The sequence below is a fragment of the Felis catus genome, chromosome E1 (assembly GCF_018350175.1).
Source record: "Felis catus isolate Fca126 chromosome E1, F.catus_Fca126_mat1.0, whole genome shotgun sequence".
NCBI lineage: Eukaryota > Metazoa > Chordata > Mammalia > Carnivora > Felidae > Felis > Felis catus.
Window position 1 is genome coordinate 11,590,926 of NC_058381.1, and position 14,351 is coordinate 11,605,276.

Sequence of the window (14,351 nt, forward strand, 5' to 3'; positions counted from 1 at the left end):
TTTGCTCTGTGTACGTTTTGGTTTCGTTCTGGGGTTGCTTTTGACGATTTATTTTGTTCGGTGTTCTGTCTCTCCTCGCCGGGCTGTGGGGCTGCCTGACCCGCTGCTTGCCGCCTCCATAGATCCCCGTTGCGCAGCCCTCTGTCATGGACGACATTGAGGTGTGGCTCAGGACGGACCTGGTGAGACTCGACTTTTCTCTTCTGCGTGTGGGGCGTGGCAAGGCAGAGGTGCTTCTGAAGACAGGCCCGGGGCCAGGGGCTGCTCCCCACTGGGGCGGCAGAGGAGGAAAGCCCACTGGGCCCAGCGCACCTGCTCCGCGCGCGGCCCCGGGGCCTCGGCAGGCAGGGCTCCGGCTGGCTCCGAAACCACACACACTCGCCTCCGGTTACTTTTCTGTATCTAGTGTGTGTGTGCTTGGGTTCTTTTGCTTTGGGGTTTTGTTTGGGTTTGGGGGGGATTTTGTGGGTTTTATTTTTATTTTTTCTTTTTCACTGTAAGCTGTATATACAGAGATGAGCCAGGTGTTTCGTTTTTTTGTGGGGTTTTTTTGGTTGGTGTTTTCGCTTTTGTTTTTGTTCTCGTTTTTCTTTATTTTTTACTTGTCATCCCACTTCCCCAGTATGTTCTGGTATCCTGGATTTAAAAGAACCCTTACCCTCGAGACTGTTGTCTCTACCCGCAGAGCTAGGACAGGAAGGTGAGAACGTCACGCAGCTGCAGATGGCAGCAGGTCCCAGGAAAGGGAGGGCTGCAGGGGCTGGTCCCTCCTCCTGCTGCTTACAAAGCACTTTCCCTCTCAGGCGGCTGCAGGGGAGGCAGAGTGGGGTTGCTGGCCAGGGGGGCTGACAAAGAAATGCACTCTGGGAGGGGAAGTGGCTTGCCCAAGGTCATGGGCTGGGCAGATTCTCCCTTAGTCCTAGAGACTCCTCATCTCTTGTTCCTAGCTGCCACCTCTTCAGGGGACCTTGTCCCCAGAGCAGAGCATCGGTAACCACAGGATTGGCCTGGCTGGCAGTGGGTTGCCGACTTGGCCCCCTTCTGTACTAGGGTAGGGCCTCCCACTGCTCCGGGCCACCTCCCCACAAGGCCAGGCTTTCTGAAGACACTCATTGCCCAGCGAGGCAGGCACCCAGGTGCCATGCCAGGGGAGGAAGAAAACACGTTGTATTTTTCCCAAGGGAATGCCTGGAAAAGAACTAGCTCTTGTCACAGAGACAAAGCAGGAAGGAGCAAGGCCCTCACCTCATGGGGCAGGGGGGGCGGGGAGCCCAAGGTTCAGAAAGGGGGAGGGACCTGTCTGACAAGGCTGAGCAGATCAGTGGCAGGGCCAGGAAGGAAGCCACGTCTCCTGGCTGAGCCCGAGGCCCTGTCCGCTTCCCCATCCAGCTCCCTTCCCTATCACTGTGCAGTAAGTTCCCAGTGACCACTGCGTTCTCCAAACAGAAATCAAGTCCTATCCACTGTCATCGTTAAGAGCTCTCCGAGCTCCCATGGCTTCTCAGGAACCGGCAGCAGGTGACGGAATCTGGGCCACAGGAGGCCGTGGGACATGGCTTCTGGCCGGACAGCGCTTTACTGCCAAATACTGCTTGGTATCCGGCCCTGTGCCATGGACTTCATGGCTCTGTCCCTTCCAGGCCTCATGCAGTTCCCAGCTGTTGGCATGGACAGCGGGTTCCCAGAGTCCTGTGGCTGCTGAGTGAAGGAGCACCTGAGGGGGTCCTGGGCACGCGCGCGGCTCAGCCTCCTCCTTGGGGCCCTGCTCTGGGAGTGTCACTGGGTGGCCAGAGGCCTGCTGTGGTCCTGCCCGTAGCCTTAAACCCAGAGAACCAGCCTGCGCCTTTTTTTGGATTTTTCTTTCTGGTTCTTCTGGAGGATCAAAGCCTAGAACTACAGAGTTTGGGGTGGTTTTATTTTTGCTTTCTAGAAAACAAAAGTTTACGTGTCTTCAGTAAGACAAGCAGTATTTTACTGTCACAGAGCTCTGGGCACGGGGAATGGGGGGTTTGGCCCAGGCTGGGCCCTAATACTGCTCTCTCTGCTCCTCCCACAGAAGGGCGACGACCTGGAAGAGGGCGTCACAAGTGAAGGTACGACTGGGCCAGCACCTTGACAGCTCCCCACCTTCTGTTGGCTACCCCTGTCCCAGACTCTTGAGGTGCATAGGGGCAGGCACCCCACTGTCTTGGAGCCTCCACTGCCAACGTATCTCCCGGTGCCCATCCTTGCTTGGCCTGGCCTCCTGGGCCGGGGGCTTCTCTGCTCTGTCCCAGCCAGGCCCCGTGCTGATGAGGGAAGTGTCAGAACATGTGACTTTAAGAAGGTCACAGAGCTAGTGAATAGTAGGTCCCGATTGCCATCCCAGGTCAGCGTGACCCCCAGATCTGCAAGCCTAATCAGTTTGTCCCTACCCCCGAATTCTTAATCTAGCAGAGAGACAAGACATGCTGTGCAGTCCCCAGGGCTGCATAGGGAACTCATCGGGCCTGGCGTTCTGGGACCCCACTTCTGGGGGGCCAGTGGATGACGGGTCGGGTAGGGAAGTTCCCATCAAGGTCCTCCAACCCCCCCCCATCTCGCCCTCTCCTTCTCTCCCCTGCTCCTCCTGTCTCCCCCACTCCTGCCACTCTCCCCTCTGCACTGCCTCCTCCCTGCTTTGCCAGACCATCTGGTCAGACCCCCTCCACTGGCAGAACCTTGCTTGGAGGATGAGCATAGGGTAGGGGGATGTTCTCTGCCAAGTTTAAGTGGGGACTTGCCCCTCCAACTTTCTCTGCCCTGCCTCCAGTGCTGATCTGGTGCATGGAAAAGCCCCAATTTAGAGGGGTGGGGCTGGAATCGTACCTGCCCCTTCCCCCTGTACCATCTGCGGGTAGCCAGGCTTCCTGCTTGCCCTGGAGGCGGCAGAGGGGGAAATCAAGCCTGGGTCTCTGGGCAGCAGACGGCCCAGAAGCACCCCTAGCTCTGGCTGGCTGCTCCCCTGCCGCTCCCTGCCTCCCTCCTTCCCTGGCAGGCAGCCCAGGCTAATGTGCTGAGGGTGGGGACAGTGAATGGGGCTCCGAGGGGAGCAGGTGAGATGTGGTGGTTAGAGCCTCACTGTGGGCCTAGCCTCCTACCAACGCTGCCCCTTGCCCTGGTTTTGTATTGCAGAATTCGATAAATTCCTCGAAGAAAGAGCCAAAGCTGCTGAAATGGTTCCCAACCTCCCCTCGCCCCCAGGGGAGGCCCCGGCCCCGGCCCCAGCCTCAAACCCCTCCGGTCGGAAGAAGCCTGAGCGGTCAGAGGATGCCCTCTTCGCCCTGTGAGCTGTGCTGCGGTTCGGCTCCCCAGATGGCAGGTCACTCCTTATTCCCCCGGTCCACACTAGGCACTGGCCATTCCTCCCATCCCCAGTCCTCACTCGGTCCTGTGCTGCTGTGTCTCCATGGAAACGCCACTGTGTTTGCTCCCAGGCCTCCCACTAGTCAGGACCAGCTTTAGCCACCTTTTTCTCTCTGGGTGGTGGGACAGCATCGATGCAGCCAGAGGCTCTCTTCCCCTGCCCCCCCCCCCTCTGGCCCACAGGCTCCCTCTACCCATGTGTCCTCCCCAGAAGAACAGGCAGTGGGACCCAGCCCCAGGCAGGGCAGTCCCCGTGGGACCATTTCCTGAGGAGACACCTGGACTGCCTTTCCTCCGGTTCCTGCCCACAGAGAAGGGGGTCCGACCCCAGCCCCTTCCCCCCTGTGCCCTGCCCCTACCTGACTCAGTGGGTCTCCTTGGACCGGCCTACGCTCCCATGCCCCTGTTCCAGAAAGGGCTTGTCTGCACCTATGGGCTTGGTCTCCCTGGAATGCTGCTCCCTGACGCGTGTCACCTTGTGGCACTTGGCGTGCTCGGCACTTTAGAAGGCTCTGTGGGTGCCCTTGTGTGAGGCTTCTCACCCTCTTGACCCTCTCTCCATCGCTCAGCTGCTAACCCGGGCCCACGCCAGGCTGGCTTAGCAGCTGAGCCTGGGAGCGAGGGGTCCCTGATGGACCTAGGGAGAGGGAGAGCCAAAGGCAGTTGCAAAGACGGCACGCGACCCACGGATGATGGTCACGAGGCACACGGGTTAGCTCTTGCAGAGTTCACACAACCGTAAACCAAACTGCCCCACGTCCCCATCTGTGGAGGGGCCCGCACGGGGAGGAATTGCTCTGGCTGCTTGGGAAAGCTTGGTGGGCTTGTGAGCACACCAGGCTCGGGGCTTTGGCCTGGTCCGTGGCAGCCTCTGTGCCTCTACCTCCAGGGCCCAGGAGCAGATGGCTCTGCACCATATTTGGAGATCCAGTGACCAAGGGGCTGGAGTGACCCTAGGGTCCCTGCACTGCTCCTTGGTGTGCTCTCCGCTTCCTCCACAGAACGTCCTGACAGCCTGACCTCTCCCTGCCCCCAACCCCCCTTGCTGCTGATTTGTACCCTCTCTCCAAGCCAACCTAGAAGACTAACAGCCTGGGGCTGAGAGCTAGGGGTTGAGGATACCTGCTCCCGTCACTGGGTGTTTCTTGGCCGTGGGCAGGACGCTCAGGCTCGGTGCGGTCCAGGGTGCAGCCCGCCCCGCCCCTGTGCCGCGGTTGGCCAGGAAAAGAAAAATGCTGCGGCAGCTGCTCCGAGCTAGCCCGTGAGTCCCCGGGGCCCGGGTCAGTGTTCCAGAAGGCGCTGCCCAGGTATCGGGGGCAGACGTGTTCCCAAGCTGTGGCGTGGCCAGCCCTTCCCACCTGGCAGCCGGAGTGGGGTCAAGAGGCCGGGCTGGGCGCAGGCCAACACCAGTGCCTCAGGCTCTGGAAGAAGCATTTAGGCCACGGCCCAGCACCTCTGGTGGAGAGCGAGGCGCTGCCTAGCCCAGAACCCTGTGCCCTGGTCCAGGGTCTGGCTGGGGGCCCTCCTGGCAGGACCAGCCGGGGGTGTCACACTCCCGATTCCTCAGAGGACGTGCAGGAAACTCCCCCTCAGAGATCAGGGCTCAGCCAGCCTGACTCCAGCCCTGCCCTCCCTGGCAGCCAGTGCCACGCCTCTACTGTCCCCCCTCACCCCTTGGTCCTCTCCTCCTCTTGTCAACATTGCTCACAGGCGGAGACCCCTGAGGTCTGCCTATTTGGACGTTAGGAAGTCTTAAGTCAGCTGGCTTGACGTGAGCTGCCGAGAAGGTGGCTGGGATGGTCTGATTACACCTAGCGACCCAGCTAGTACCCTCCGGTGGCCTGGAGCGCTGGTCTCTGTCAGGGCCAGGGGCCCTTCCCTCCGTGGCCAAGCCCGGCAGCCTCTGAGGGAAGAGCCAGCATCCCCGCCTTGTGGAAGGAGAAGTCCCCCCAAGAGCAGGAGCCTAAAGGGCCCAAGGGGAGAGGAGGCTCCTGGCAGAGAGTAAAGTCGAGGCCTGTGTCTGTCTGGGGGAGAACCCAGCACAGCTGCTCTTAGTACCCACAGTCCAGAGCTGCCCCCCAACTCCAGGCAGGGCTTGGAGAGTCCTGGCCGCCCCTGGGCGGCAGATGGTGATGGAGCCTGTGGGCTGGCAGGAAGGCACTGGCTCACACAGGGGAGAGCCCCCTGCCTTCCCAGTCTGCGGCTCCCTTCCTGTCGACAAGTCCTGTCCAGAGGCAGCCTGCCCCTACCTGGAGGCTGTGGTGACACATGTGCGAGGCCCGCGCAAAAAGCCAAGCAGGGGCCCAGGTGGCCTTAAGGGGGTGCTGCTCAGCCCTTTCTGTCCTGCGGCCTGCAGGCACCCTAGGCCACTCAACCACTGGTTCCCTTCCATGTGGGGAGCACAGCTCCCAGGCTCCCTGCTTGGGGAAGGGAGCCGAGCTCCGGCAGGAAAGCTGGCCAGTGCCTACCCCCCGGGAGAGTGAGACCCTCACGAGCCACCAGCCGCTCCACAAGTGTTAGAAATCACAGATACAGTATGTACTTAATTACACTAAATTATTGCTGGGATTCCTTATAAGCACTAATTATACCTGATTATAGGTTAAAATATTTATTTTGTCAAAATATTTTCTTGGGAATGTGTTTAACCTTTTCTGTGTTCATTGTGTGCTGAGATGAGAAAACTAACCATTTCTTCCTGCCTACTTTTGTGGCCAGTGGGCAGCTGACCCAGGGCACACTAGTGGGCTTTGGGCCAGCCTGGCCCAGAGCAGTCCCTGCCTGGGAGCCCCCCTCCCAGGGACTGAGCAGGCCGACTGGGGCCAGGCCGAGAGGTGACCCGCCTGCTTATCAGCCGGCACGGGACAAGGGGTCTCTGAGCTGAAAGGGCTTGATGCTGGCTGGGGCCGGAGGGAAGGGTGACTTCGTCTGTGGTCCGTCCTGTCTTTCTGTTTTGTCAGCCCCATCGGTGTGAGTGATTGGGCCATCTGCCTTGGCTCACTGCCCTTCCCTTCCTCCCCCTGGGGTCCAGAGCAAGGGGGCCTGGGGAGCTGTGGGGCCCTCACTGTCACTCAGGGCCTCCCACAGGAAGGGTGGTGGCAAGGGCTGTGGATAGCGGTGGCAGCAGGCACCTGGACCCCTCCGGCTTCATGGGGCAGACAGTTGCTCAGCCTCCTACACTCTTGTCCCTCCTCTTCCTTCCTGGTGCCCACCCCCACTTTGTCTCCACGTCTGCTACACACGTTTCTAACTCAGTCTGACCCAGCCTTCTGGAGGACTGTGGGCTAGCAGGGGAAAAGCACCATGCAGGAGTGCCGTGTTCTCTGCCTGGCCCCAGCCAGCCCACCACGAGCCTGTCCTCCATGTGCTGTAGGGACTCTGGGCCCCTCTGCTCGTCCACCCCCATGGGGAACAGCCAGCTTCACCACCATGGCTGAGTGTGCGTGCCCCCAGAAGATGCCCCCTGTGGTACCCGCCTCTCCCAGTGCTCGTCTCCGGCCCTTCCTGTCCATGGGGGTCCAACCCAGGCTGCCCCTGCGGCCACCAGCTGTCAGCCCTGAAGTTCTGCTCCTCCTCTCGTGTCTGAAATCTCCAGGCTCCCCTGGAGAAAGGGGGATGGATATTTGTTTTCTAAAGTTTGCACTTAATTTGTGAGGGTCTCAGGATGGGGGGGGGGGGGGTTGTTGAAAGAGAGACGTGTTGAGTTCGTTGTCCAGTCCTGGAAGTCTAATGTTCTGTCACTGTTGTGCGTTTCTGTGGGCAGAGCCGGTTCTGGAGGGCGGGTCGGTGCACTCGAGGCTCAGCGCGTCCATCCACCCACTGGCTCTCCTTCCAGATACTGTCTCTCTAGTTTGGGTTCTTGCATGTAAAATACACAATAAATAAATGAACAAACTGTTCCTCTGTGATCTCTATGGAGTCAACTGTGACTGTCTAAAGGACCTGCCAGTTCTGGGCACCTGCTTTTTTTTTTTTTTTTTTTTTTAAGTGTTAATTATTTTTGAGAGGGGGCAGGGAGGGAGAGCTGGAGGAACAGAGAGGAAGAGAGAGAATCCCAAGCAGTCTCCGCACTGTCAGTGCAAAGCCCGATACGGGGCTTGAACTCCCGAACCGTGAGATCATGACCTGAGCTGAAACCAAGAGTCGGACACGTAACCCACTGAACCACACAGGTGCCCAAGGGCACCTGCTTTCTCTAAGCAGGGGCTGCCCCAGGGGCCCCGCTAAAGGAAGCCATTCTGGAAGCTTGCTCCACTCCCCCTTCACCCATGCCCAGGCTGTTTGAGGGTGCCGGTGAGTCTGGGCTAAAGGAAGATCCCCATGCGTGTTCCAGTTTGGCTGTCTTGGGGCACAAGGCTGGTTTGGGGGTGTTGGTTGTAGCAGCTGGAAACCTGCCATGGCCTGCTTGCGAGCTCTACCAGAGCCCGTGGTTCTTCCTACGTCTTATGCCAGGCCTTAGGCATGTTGCGGGAGGCCCTCAGCCCTGTCCCAGGTATCCAGGCCTTGGGCAAACAGGCCAGAGCCATCTCCTCCTGGGCTCCCCAAAGTCAGGCAGGCATCCACCGAATCCTCTGGACAGCTTGCGCCACACACTGAGTTTAAAAGCTGCTGCTCCAAGGACCACTCCCCCCTTCTAGAAACAGCTTTATCGAGATCTGATTCACATAGCATACAATGCACCCATTTTAAGTGTCCCATTAGGTCATTTTCAGTCTATTTGTAGAGTTGTGCAGGGACCTCAAGATCCCTGCATCATCACCATGATCAATTTTTGAGCATTTTCATCACCCCAAAAAGCAGTACCCCACACACACACCCCAGCGCTCTCCGTTTTAAAAGGTTTCTGTCCTGTCCTTTCCTGGGAGCTGGCCACTCTGGGTGCTTGCTGCCAGGCCACGGTCCTCCAGGAAGCAGGCCCAGAGGCGCAGGGGTCCTTGAGCAGCACATTATGGGAGCCACGTGGTGCCTGCATCTTCTCTGAGTGGCTCAGAGGAGCCTGAGAGCCCTTTAATCCCTACACCACACAGGGTTTGAGGATCTGAAGTGGGGTGGGCTTATCAAGCCCCCAGGTGAACCTGGAAGAATTGCAAAGACATCTACCCAACCTGTTGTATTCAGGTGAAAAGACAGAGCCGGGAAGACCCACGCACTTACCTGGGTTTGCCCAGCGCTCCAACTCAGACCTCGCAGGCGAGGCCATCCCATCCACCTTGAACACCAGCCCTGCAGGAGGGCGGCTCAGGCGGGGGCTGCCCTGCCTCCTGGTATAGGGCAGGAGGGACCACGACAGGGGGCCGCAATGGGACCATCCCAGGTTAGAAGTGGCAGCACCCAGCTCCCAGTTGCTCTAGGGAGCTCTTTGGAGCTCTGCCTGTTTCTGGCCAGTGAGAATGAGAGGCTCCCACACCAGGGGAGTGTGGGAGTGGGCCTCTGAAGGTTGGGAGACCCCCAGTCCCCAGTCCCGGTGAATAGAAGGTGTGGATCCTGAGCCCATTCTCTGCCCCCAGCCCTGTACAAGGCACTGTGAGTGCCAGAAGAGGCCCGAGCTCTGTGGACAGTGGCTTGGCCCTGAGATAACCACCGTGGAGTTGCCAAGACACGCGGTCAGCACGTGTTCCTGAGAGTTTGCTGTGTGCCAGGTTGGTGCTGGAGGGGAGGGGCTGCTCGAGTCCTACCCTCAGGGAGCTCCCAGCCTGGTTCAGTTCCCAGAATCAAGGACATTCTGCAGCCAGGAGGCACTGGAGCCCTTTTCCAGGGCTTGCAGGACCAGGAGGCTCTGGGGGAGCAGGCAAGGCCCAGAGTAAGGAGCTGCTGTGTGAAGTTGCACTGGGCAGGCCCGCCACAGGAGGGAGAGGGTGGTGAGGCAACTCTGACCTAACTGACCAGACTCCTGGGAGGGACCTCGAGATCCCTGGCAGGGACTTGCCAACATGCATTTCCCCAGTACATTAACAGCTGCTCCTCAAAAGGGGTTCTATGGAGAACAGTCTGGGAAATGTAGAAGTAAAGTTAAGCAGTGTTAAGACCTCTTTAGTCAAGATAAAGGTGGTTTGTGGCCCAAACTGCTCAGAGATGCCATATTGGAACTTTTTTCATTGTGGTAGAAAGACGTTTGATTTAGTCAGAAAGAGGGATTTGTTGACTTCTGTAACTGAAAAGTTCTGATAGTTCAGCTTCAGGCATAGCTGGATCCAGGTGCTTAGGGATTTGGTTAGTAATTTGTCCCTCCCCGTGTCTTGGCTCTGCTTCCTCTGGGTTGGCCCTTCCACGTGGTTAACTGAAGGCTGCCTGCAACCCCTGGCTGACTTTCCATAAGCAGAGAGAAGGTACTTCTTAATAGTTCAAGCAAAGTCCCAGAACCCACCCTGAGAAACCAGGCTATTAGCAGAGAAGGGATGAAATCTGAGGAGGCGGGGCACCTGGCTGGCTCAGTCGCAGAGCACCACCGGTTGTACGTTTGAACCCCATGTTGGGTGTAGAGGTTACTTAAAAATAAAATCTTTAAAAAAAGGAAAATAGAGGAAGCATCATTAGTCACTGCAGCGTGGGTGGAGAGGGCCAGAGATAGGACTGACACACTGAGGGGTGGAGACTTGGACAGAGACAAGCTTCTGGATTCCTCCTCAACCTTTGGTTGTCTCCCTTCATCACAGCCTGAGAGGAGCTGCTTTCTAGCTATAGGTGCCCTCCCCAGAGATCTGGAGGGGGCACTGTGGGACCACTGTGGGGCTTCTCATGGCTCACGCAGGGTCCCCCTGCTCACCAGTCACACGCTAAAGCACCTGAGGAGGACAGTCTTTTTTCCAACCCATCTCCTTTCCAAGAAAAGAGTCTCCTTAGGGTCCCCAGGGACCAGGGGCAGAACAAGAGGACTTGAATAGGCATGAGCCACCCAGAAATTCCACTTTATTTCAGAGCAAGCCCCTGCCCATTTTTGTTGGGTGGCCCTCAGGGGAGTCTGGTCAGGGCCTCCAAGCCCGGGCCCTAGGCATCCCAGCAAGCAAAATCTCTGCTTTCGGCACTAGGGGGTCAGCGGGATGTTTCTGGAAACCGAGTGGACTCCTCTGCCCGGTGCCATCCCCTTCTTGCCCCCACGCCCTCTCTAAGAGCACCCTAGCAGGGGTTGCAGGCTTCACTGTGGGTCCCTGAACAAGTCCTTGCTCCTTCCTGGTGTATACTCCCCTGATCTATAAATTGGGATCATGGGTGGTAAACCCAATGCCTCATTTATGAGTGAAGTGGCCCAGGTGTGATACCTGGGGGCTGATAGGAACTGTGGCGGGGGGGGGGGGGGGGGGGGGGGGCGGGGAGGTCACAGCCCTGGCTACAAGGCACCCAGTTGTGGAGCCCAGGGTTACTCAAAATTCTCATTTTTCAAGAAAAACCAGAAATCCAGCCTTTAAGTGGAATCTTCCACACTTGACAATTAATTCAAAATCAGAACCCACGCAGAATTGGATTTGGCTTGTGGAGGTCAGATGATGTCTTGGGGTCCCCATGTACTCTTCCTGCTACCAATTCAACCCACCTCATTCTGTGACTCCCCCTGAGTCTACATCTGGCCTCACCCCAGATAGCCTGTTAGCACCCAGGGGAAAAACGTCCCCCTGCCCCCCCCCCCCCATTCTTCACTGCTGTCAGCTTCATCCCTCACGGTGCAGCAGAATTGGTGGTTCTACCGGATCTTTGGTGGAGTGTCTGTTGAATGACTCACTGATGAACCTGGAGGTGACCTCTGTTAGTGAGGTGGTTTGGGCAAAGCTGACCCAAAGAAGCTCAGAGAGGGCTAGAAATAATTTGTCCAGTGCACAGCAGAGGTCAACACGGAATGAGAATATAGGGTCATCCAGGACCAGAATCGTCCATGTCAACAGCCGTCCAGATGGAGAAAGAGCAAGCAAAGAGTCCCAGGCTGGCTCTGTGCTGCTTGGCCCCCTAACCTGAGCAGGTGCTAGCTTAGCTACTGCAGAAATGAAGGATACATGGGGGCAGGCAGGGTTGCAGGGGGACTCCCGGAATGGGGAGGGGTCTTAGTATTCTCCTGGGCAATGCCCAGGGTTGCACAGTGCCAGCAGCCCTGGCAACGCTAGTGCCTGCCCCTCTACCCATCCTTGGGCTCCGCCAAGATGAGTAGCCGAGGCCCTGTCCGTGCCCAAAATGTCTTGGTACCCCTATTTCACAGTTGGCAAAGCCGAGGTCGGGCAGGGGCCCCGCTGGGTGACCCAGCCTCTGGGAGCTGGGCGGGCCTCACAGCCCGGAGGGGCCCCGGGCAGGAGGGGGCGGTGCCGTCCCAGGTCAGCCCCGCCCCCGTGTCCGGACGCACACCTGGCGGCAGTCCCAGCCAGGTGTCTGGCCTGGAGGCCGGGCCGAAAGAGCAGGCCCAACTGGTCCCGAGGGCCCAGACCCTGCCAGCCCGCACCGCGGTCCCGCCCCACTCCCACCCCGGGTCGAACGGGCGCGGTGCATGTGACCCAGGGCCCGGCTCCCGGGAGTTTCGCGCTGACGCCGAGTCACCCCACTCGGGGCCGGGCGTCCATTGGCTGCGCCCCGGCCCGTGGGGGCGGGGTTTGTCTGGCTCCGCGCCCCAACTCCCCTGGGTCTCCGGCCGCTGCCCTGCCCCGGGTGAGGAGCCAGCACCGCTCCTCCGGCTGCCCAAACCCTGAGAAAATCAGGGACGACAGCGCTGTGCGGCCGTGGGCAAGTCGCTTTACCTCCCAGTGCCTCAGTGCCCTCATCTGTAAAATGGGAATTACAGCCCCGTCCTCCTGGGATTGTTGGGAGGAAAACATGGGTTAACACCGGTAAGCGTCCAAAGATTGTTGCCAGTGCAGACACAGCCTGCCAGCATCACTGTCGGCCAGGCTGGGACCCCTGCCCCTCCTAGACACACCAGGACGGGGTGGGGGTGGGGGGGCATCACCACATCACCACGGCTGTGCCCCTCCGTGCCCTGGCACACTCCTTCCTTGTGTGACTTCGGATCACTCCAGCCAAGAGAGGTCTGGGGGGCTTGTTTGGGAGTCTCAAGCTATTTAGGGGGAGGAGCCACCAAGAGCTTTCCCTGAGAACTGCGGAGCCCCATCCTGTCTTTCCTCACTCTCACCTTGAGAATTGCCCTTGGCAACGTAAGGCTGTGAAGCAAAGTTTTTTGTCTTTTAGGTTGCAAAGGTATAAAGCACCCCCCACCCCAACTATCACCCATGGCAGGGGCTTCAATTTCAATTGGCATTTCTGGCCTGGGCTGCAGGTCTCCTGTTGACCCTGCCTTTCCCTCTTTCTCCTAACTCCTGCAGTTACGGCATGCATATTTATTGACTCATGCTCTTTACATATCCGGTAAATTCATTTAAAGAACGGTGAGGCAGGTATGTTGTGATGATGACTCCAACACACCCTACCTGCCTCTGCAGAGTGATGCAGGAAGGGTTATTCTCATTTCACAATCCAACAGCCCGAGACTCAGAAAAGTGGAAGGGCTCCAGGTCACTAAGCAAGCGGGTGAAAAGCCAGGCCAGCATCCTGACTCTGGAAAAAGGTGTTTGTTTGTTTTTAATGTTATTTATTTTTGAAAGAGAGAGAGAGAGAGACAGACAGACAGAGCGTGAGTGGGGGAGGGGCAGAGAGAGAGGGAGACACAGAATCCCAAGCAGTCTCCAGGCTCTAAGCTGTCGGCACAGAGCCCCACGCGGGGTTCGAACTCATGAATCAAATCGCGAGATCATGACCTGAGCCGAAGTCAGATGCTTAACTGACTGAGCCACCCAGGTGCCCCCCCTCTTTTAATGTTTATTTATTTTTGAGAGAGAGAGAGAGAGAGCGGGGGGGGGGGGGCAGAGAGAGAAGGAGACACAGAATCTGAAGCAGGGTCCAGACTCTGAGCTGTCAGTGCCCTATGTAGGGCTCTACCTACTAACCGTGAGATCACTCACGACCGACACCCGTAAGATCGTGACCTGAACCTCCCAGGTGCCCCTGGAAAATGTGGCCTTCATAGGCTTCACTCAGTAGCCGCTCTTCTCCCCACTCCTCTCCCTGGGAAGGACTGTTAGAATTTTCAGGTTAGTCACCAGATTCCCAAGGCCTCCTGGGTGCTTGGCTCCTGCTTGGGGTGGTAAGGGACTGGGTAGGGGGGCAAGATGAGAGATGGTTGGGGAGAACACAGATCCCTCTATGCTCCCCAGCAGAAGTTCATCTAGATCCTTGGGCGGATGCCAGAGCAGGGCCATTTGGGGGGCAGATGCGGTTTGGAGACCCCCATGGCTTCTGGCCACTCTTGTTCTGGGTAATTTTCCACAGCAGCCACTTCTGGGAGGGAAACAAAGAGAGCTGCATGTACAGGCTGAGCCCTTGGGACTTGGGCCTCCAAGTCTCTCCTGGCCAAGGCACCCCCCTTCTAAAGTGCCCCACTAATTTTACTCCCTCAGAAGGTGTGGCCAGACAAGCTATATCTGGAGCCTGAGCAAGACAGTATTTGGGCTGGCATGACTCACTGAGGTCAGGGGCTAGGAGAGACTGGGGGTCCAGACCTCTGATGGGTCTTCTTGGCTACTCTCCACTTGCATACTTCCAGGGACAGGCAGCTCACTGCCTTTCCAGTTTCCGATACTCAAATGTTCTACTTTATCTCAATCCGTCTCCATGGGTCCCTCCCCTGCCACCTAGCTCTGTCCCCAGTCCACAGGGCCCAGGGTTTGGCCTCCAGCCATTTTCCTAGCCAAACTGCCTCCTCTGACCCAGACCCAGCCTGTCATGATCCAGGGCAACCTGGCTCAAGTCTAAAGCACAATCCACCTCTTCCTTGTGTCCCCATTCTGGCTGCCGCCAGTGCTAAGCACCGAGTTTGGAGTCAGATAGCCCTGAAGCCCCGTTGTTGTCCCTGGGTAACTGTGTGCTTGGGCAGTTAGAACTCTGGGTCTTCCTGTGTTCCCGGTTACTGAGGCCAGCTCACCTCCAGGGGCTGTACTGGG

At 58.1% G+C, this 14,351-nt stretch overlaps 1 protein-coding gene across 6 annotated transcripts in view; it reads left to right on the forward strand.

Moving 5' to 3' along the window:
• TOM1L2 (target of myb1 like 2 membrane trafficking protein) overlaps positions 1–7,283 on the forward strand; it is a 120,761-nt gene extending 113,478 nt beyond the window's left edge. For 5 of the 6 annotated variants that reach the window (XM_006939908.4, XM_006939909.4, XM_003996345.5 and 2 more), the window contains 3 exons: positions 123–182; positions 2,057–2,093; positions 3,154–7,283. In XM_006939908.4, the coding sequence (XP_006939970.1) occupies positions 123–182; positions 2,057–2,093; positions 3,154–3,308 (252 nt within the window). In that variant the 3' untranslated portion in view covers positions 3,309–7,283. The remainder of the gene's footprint in view (positions 1–122; positions 183–2,056; positions 2,094–3,153) is intronic. The other variant, XM_006939912.4, reaches the window with a different exon arrangement.
• The last annotated feature ends 7,068 nt before the right edge of the window (positions 7,284–14,351 follow it).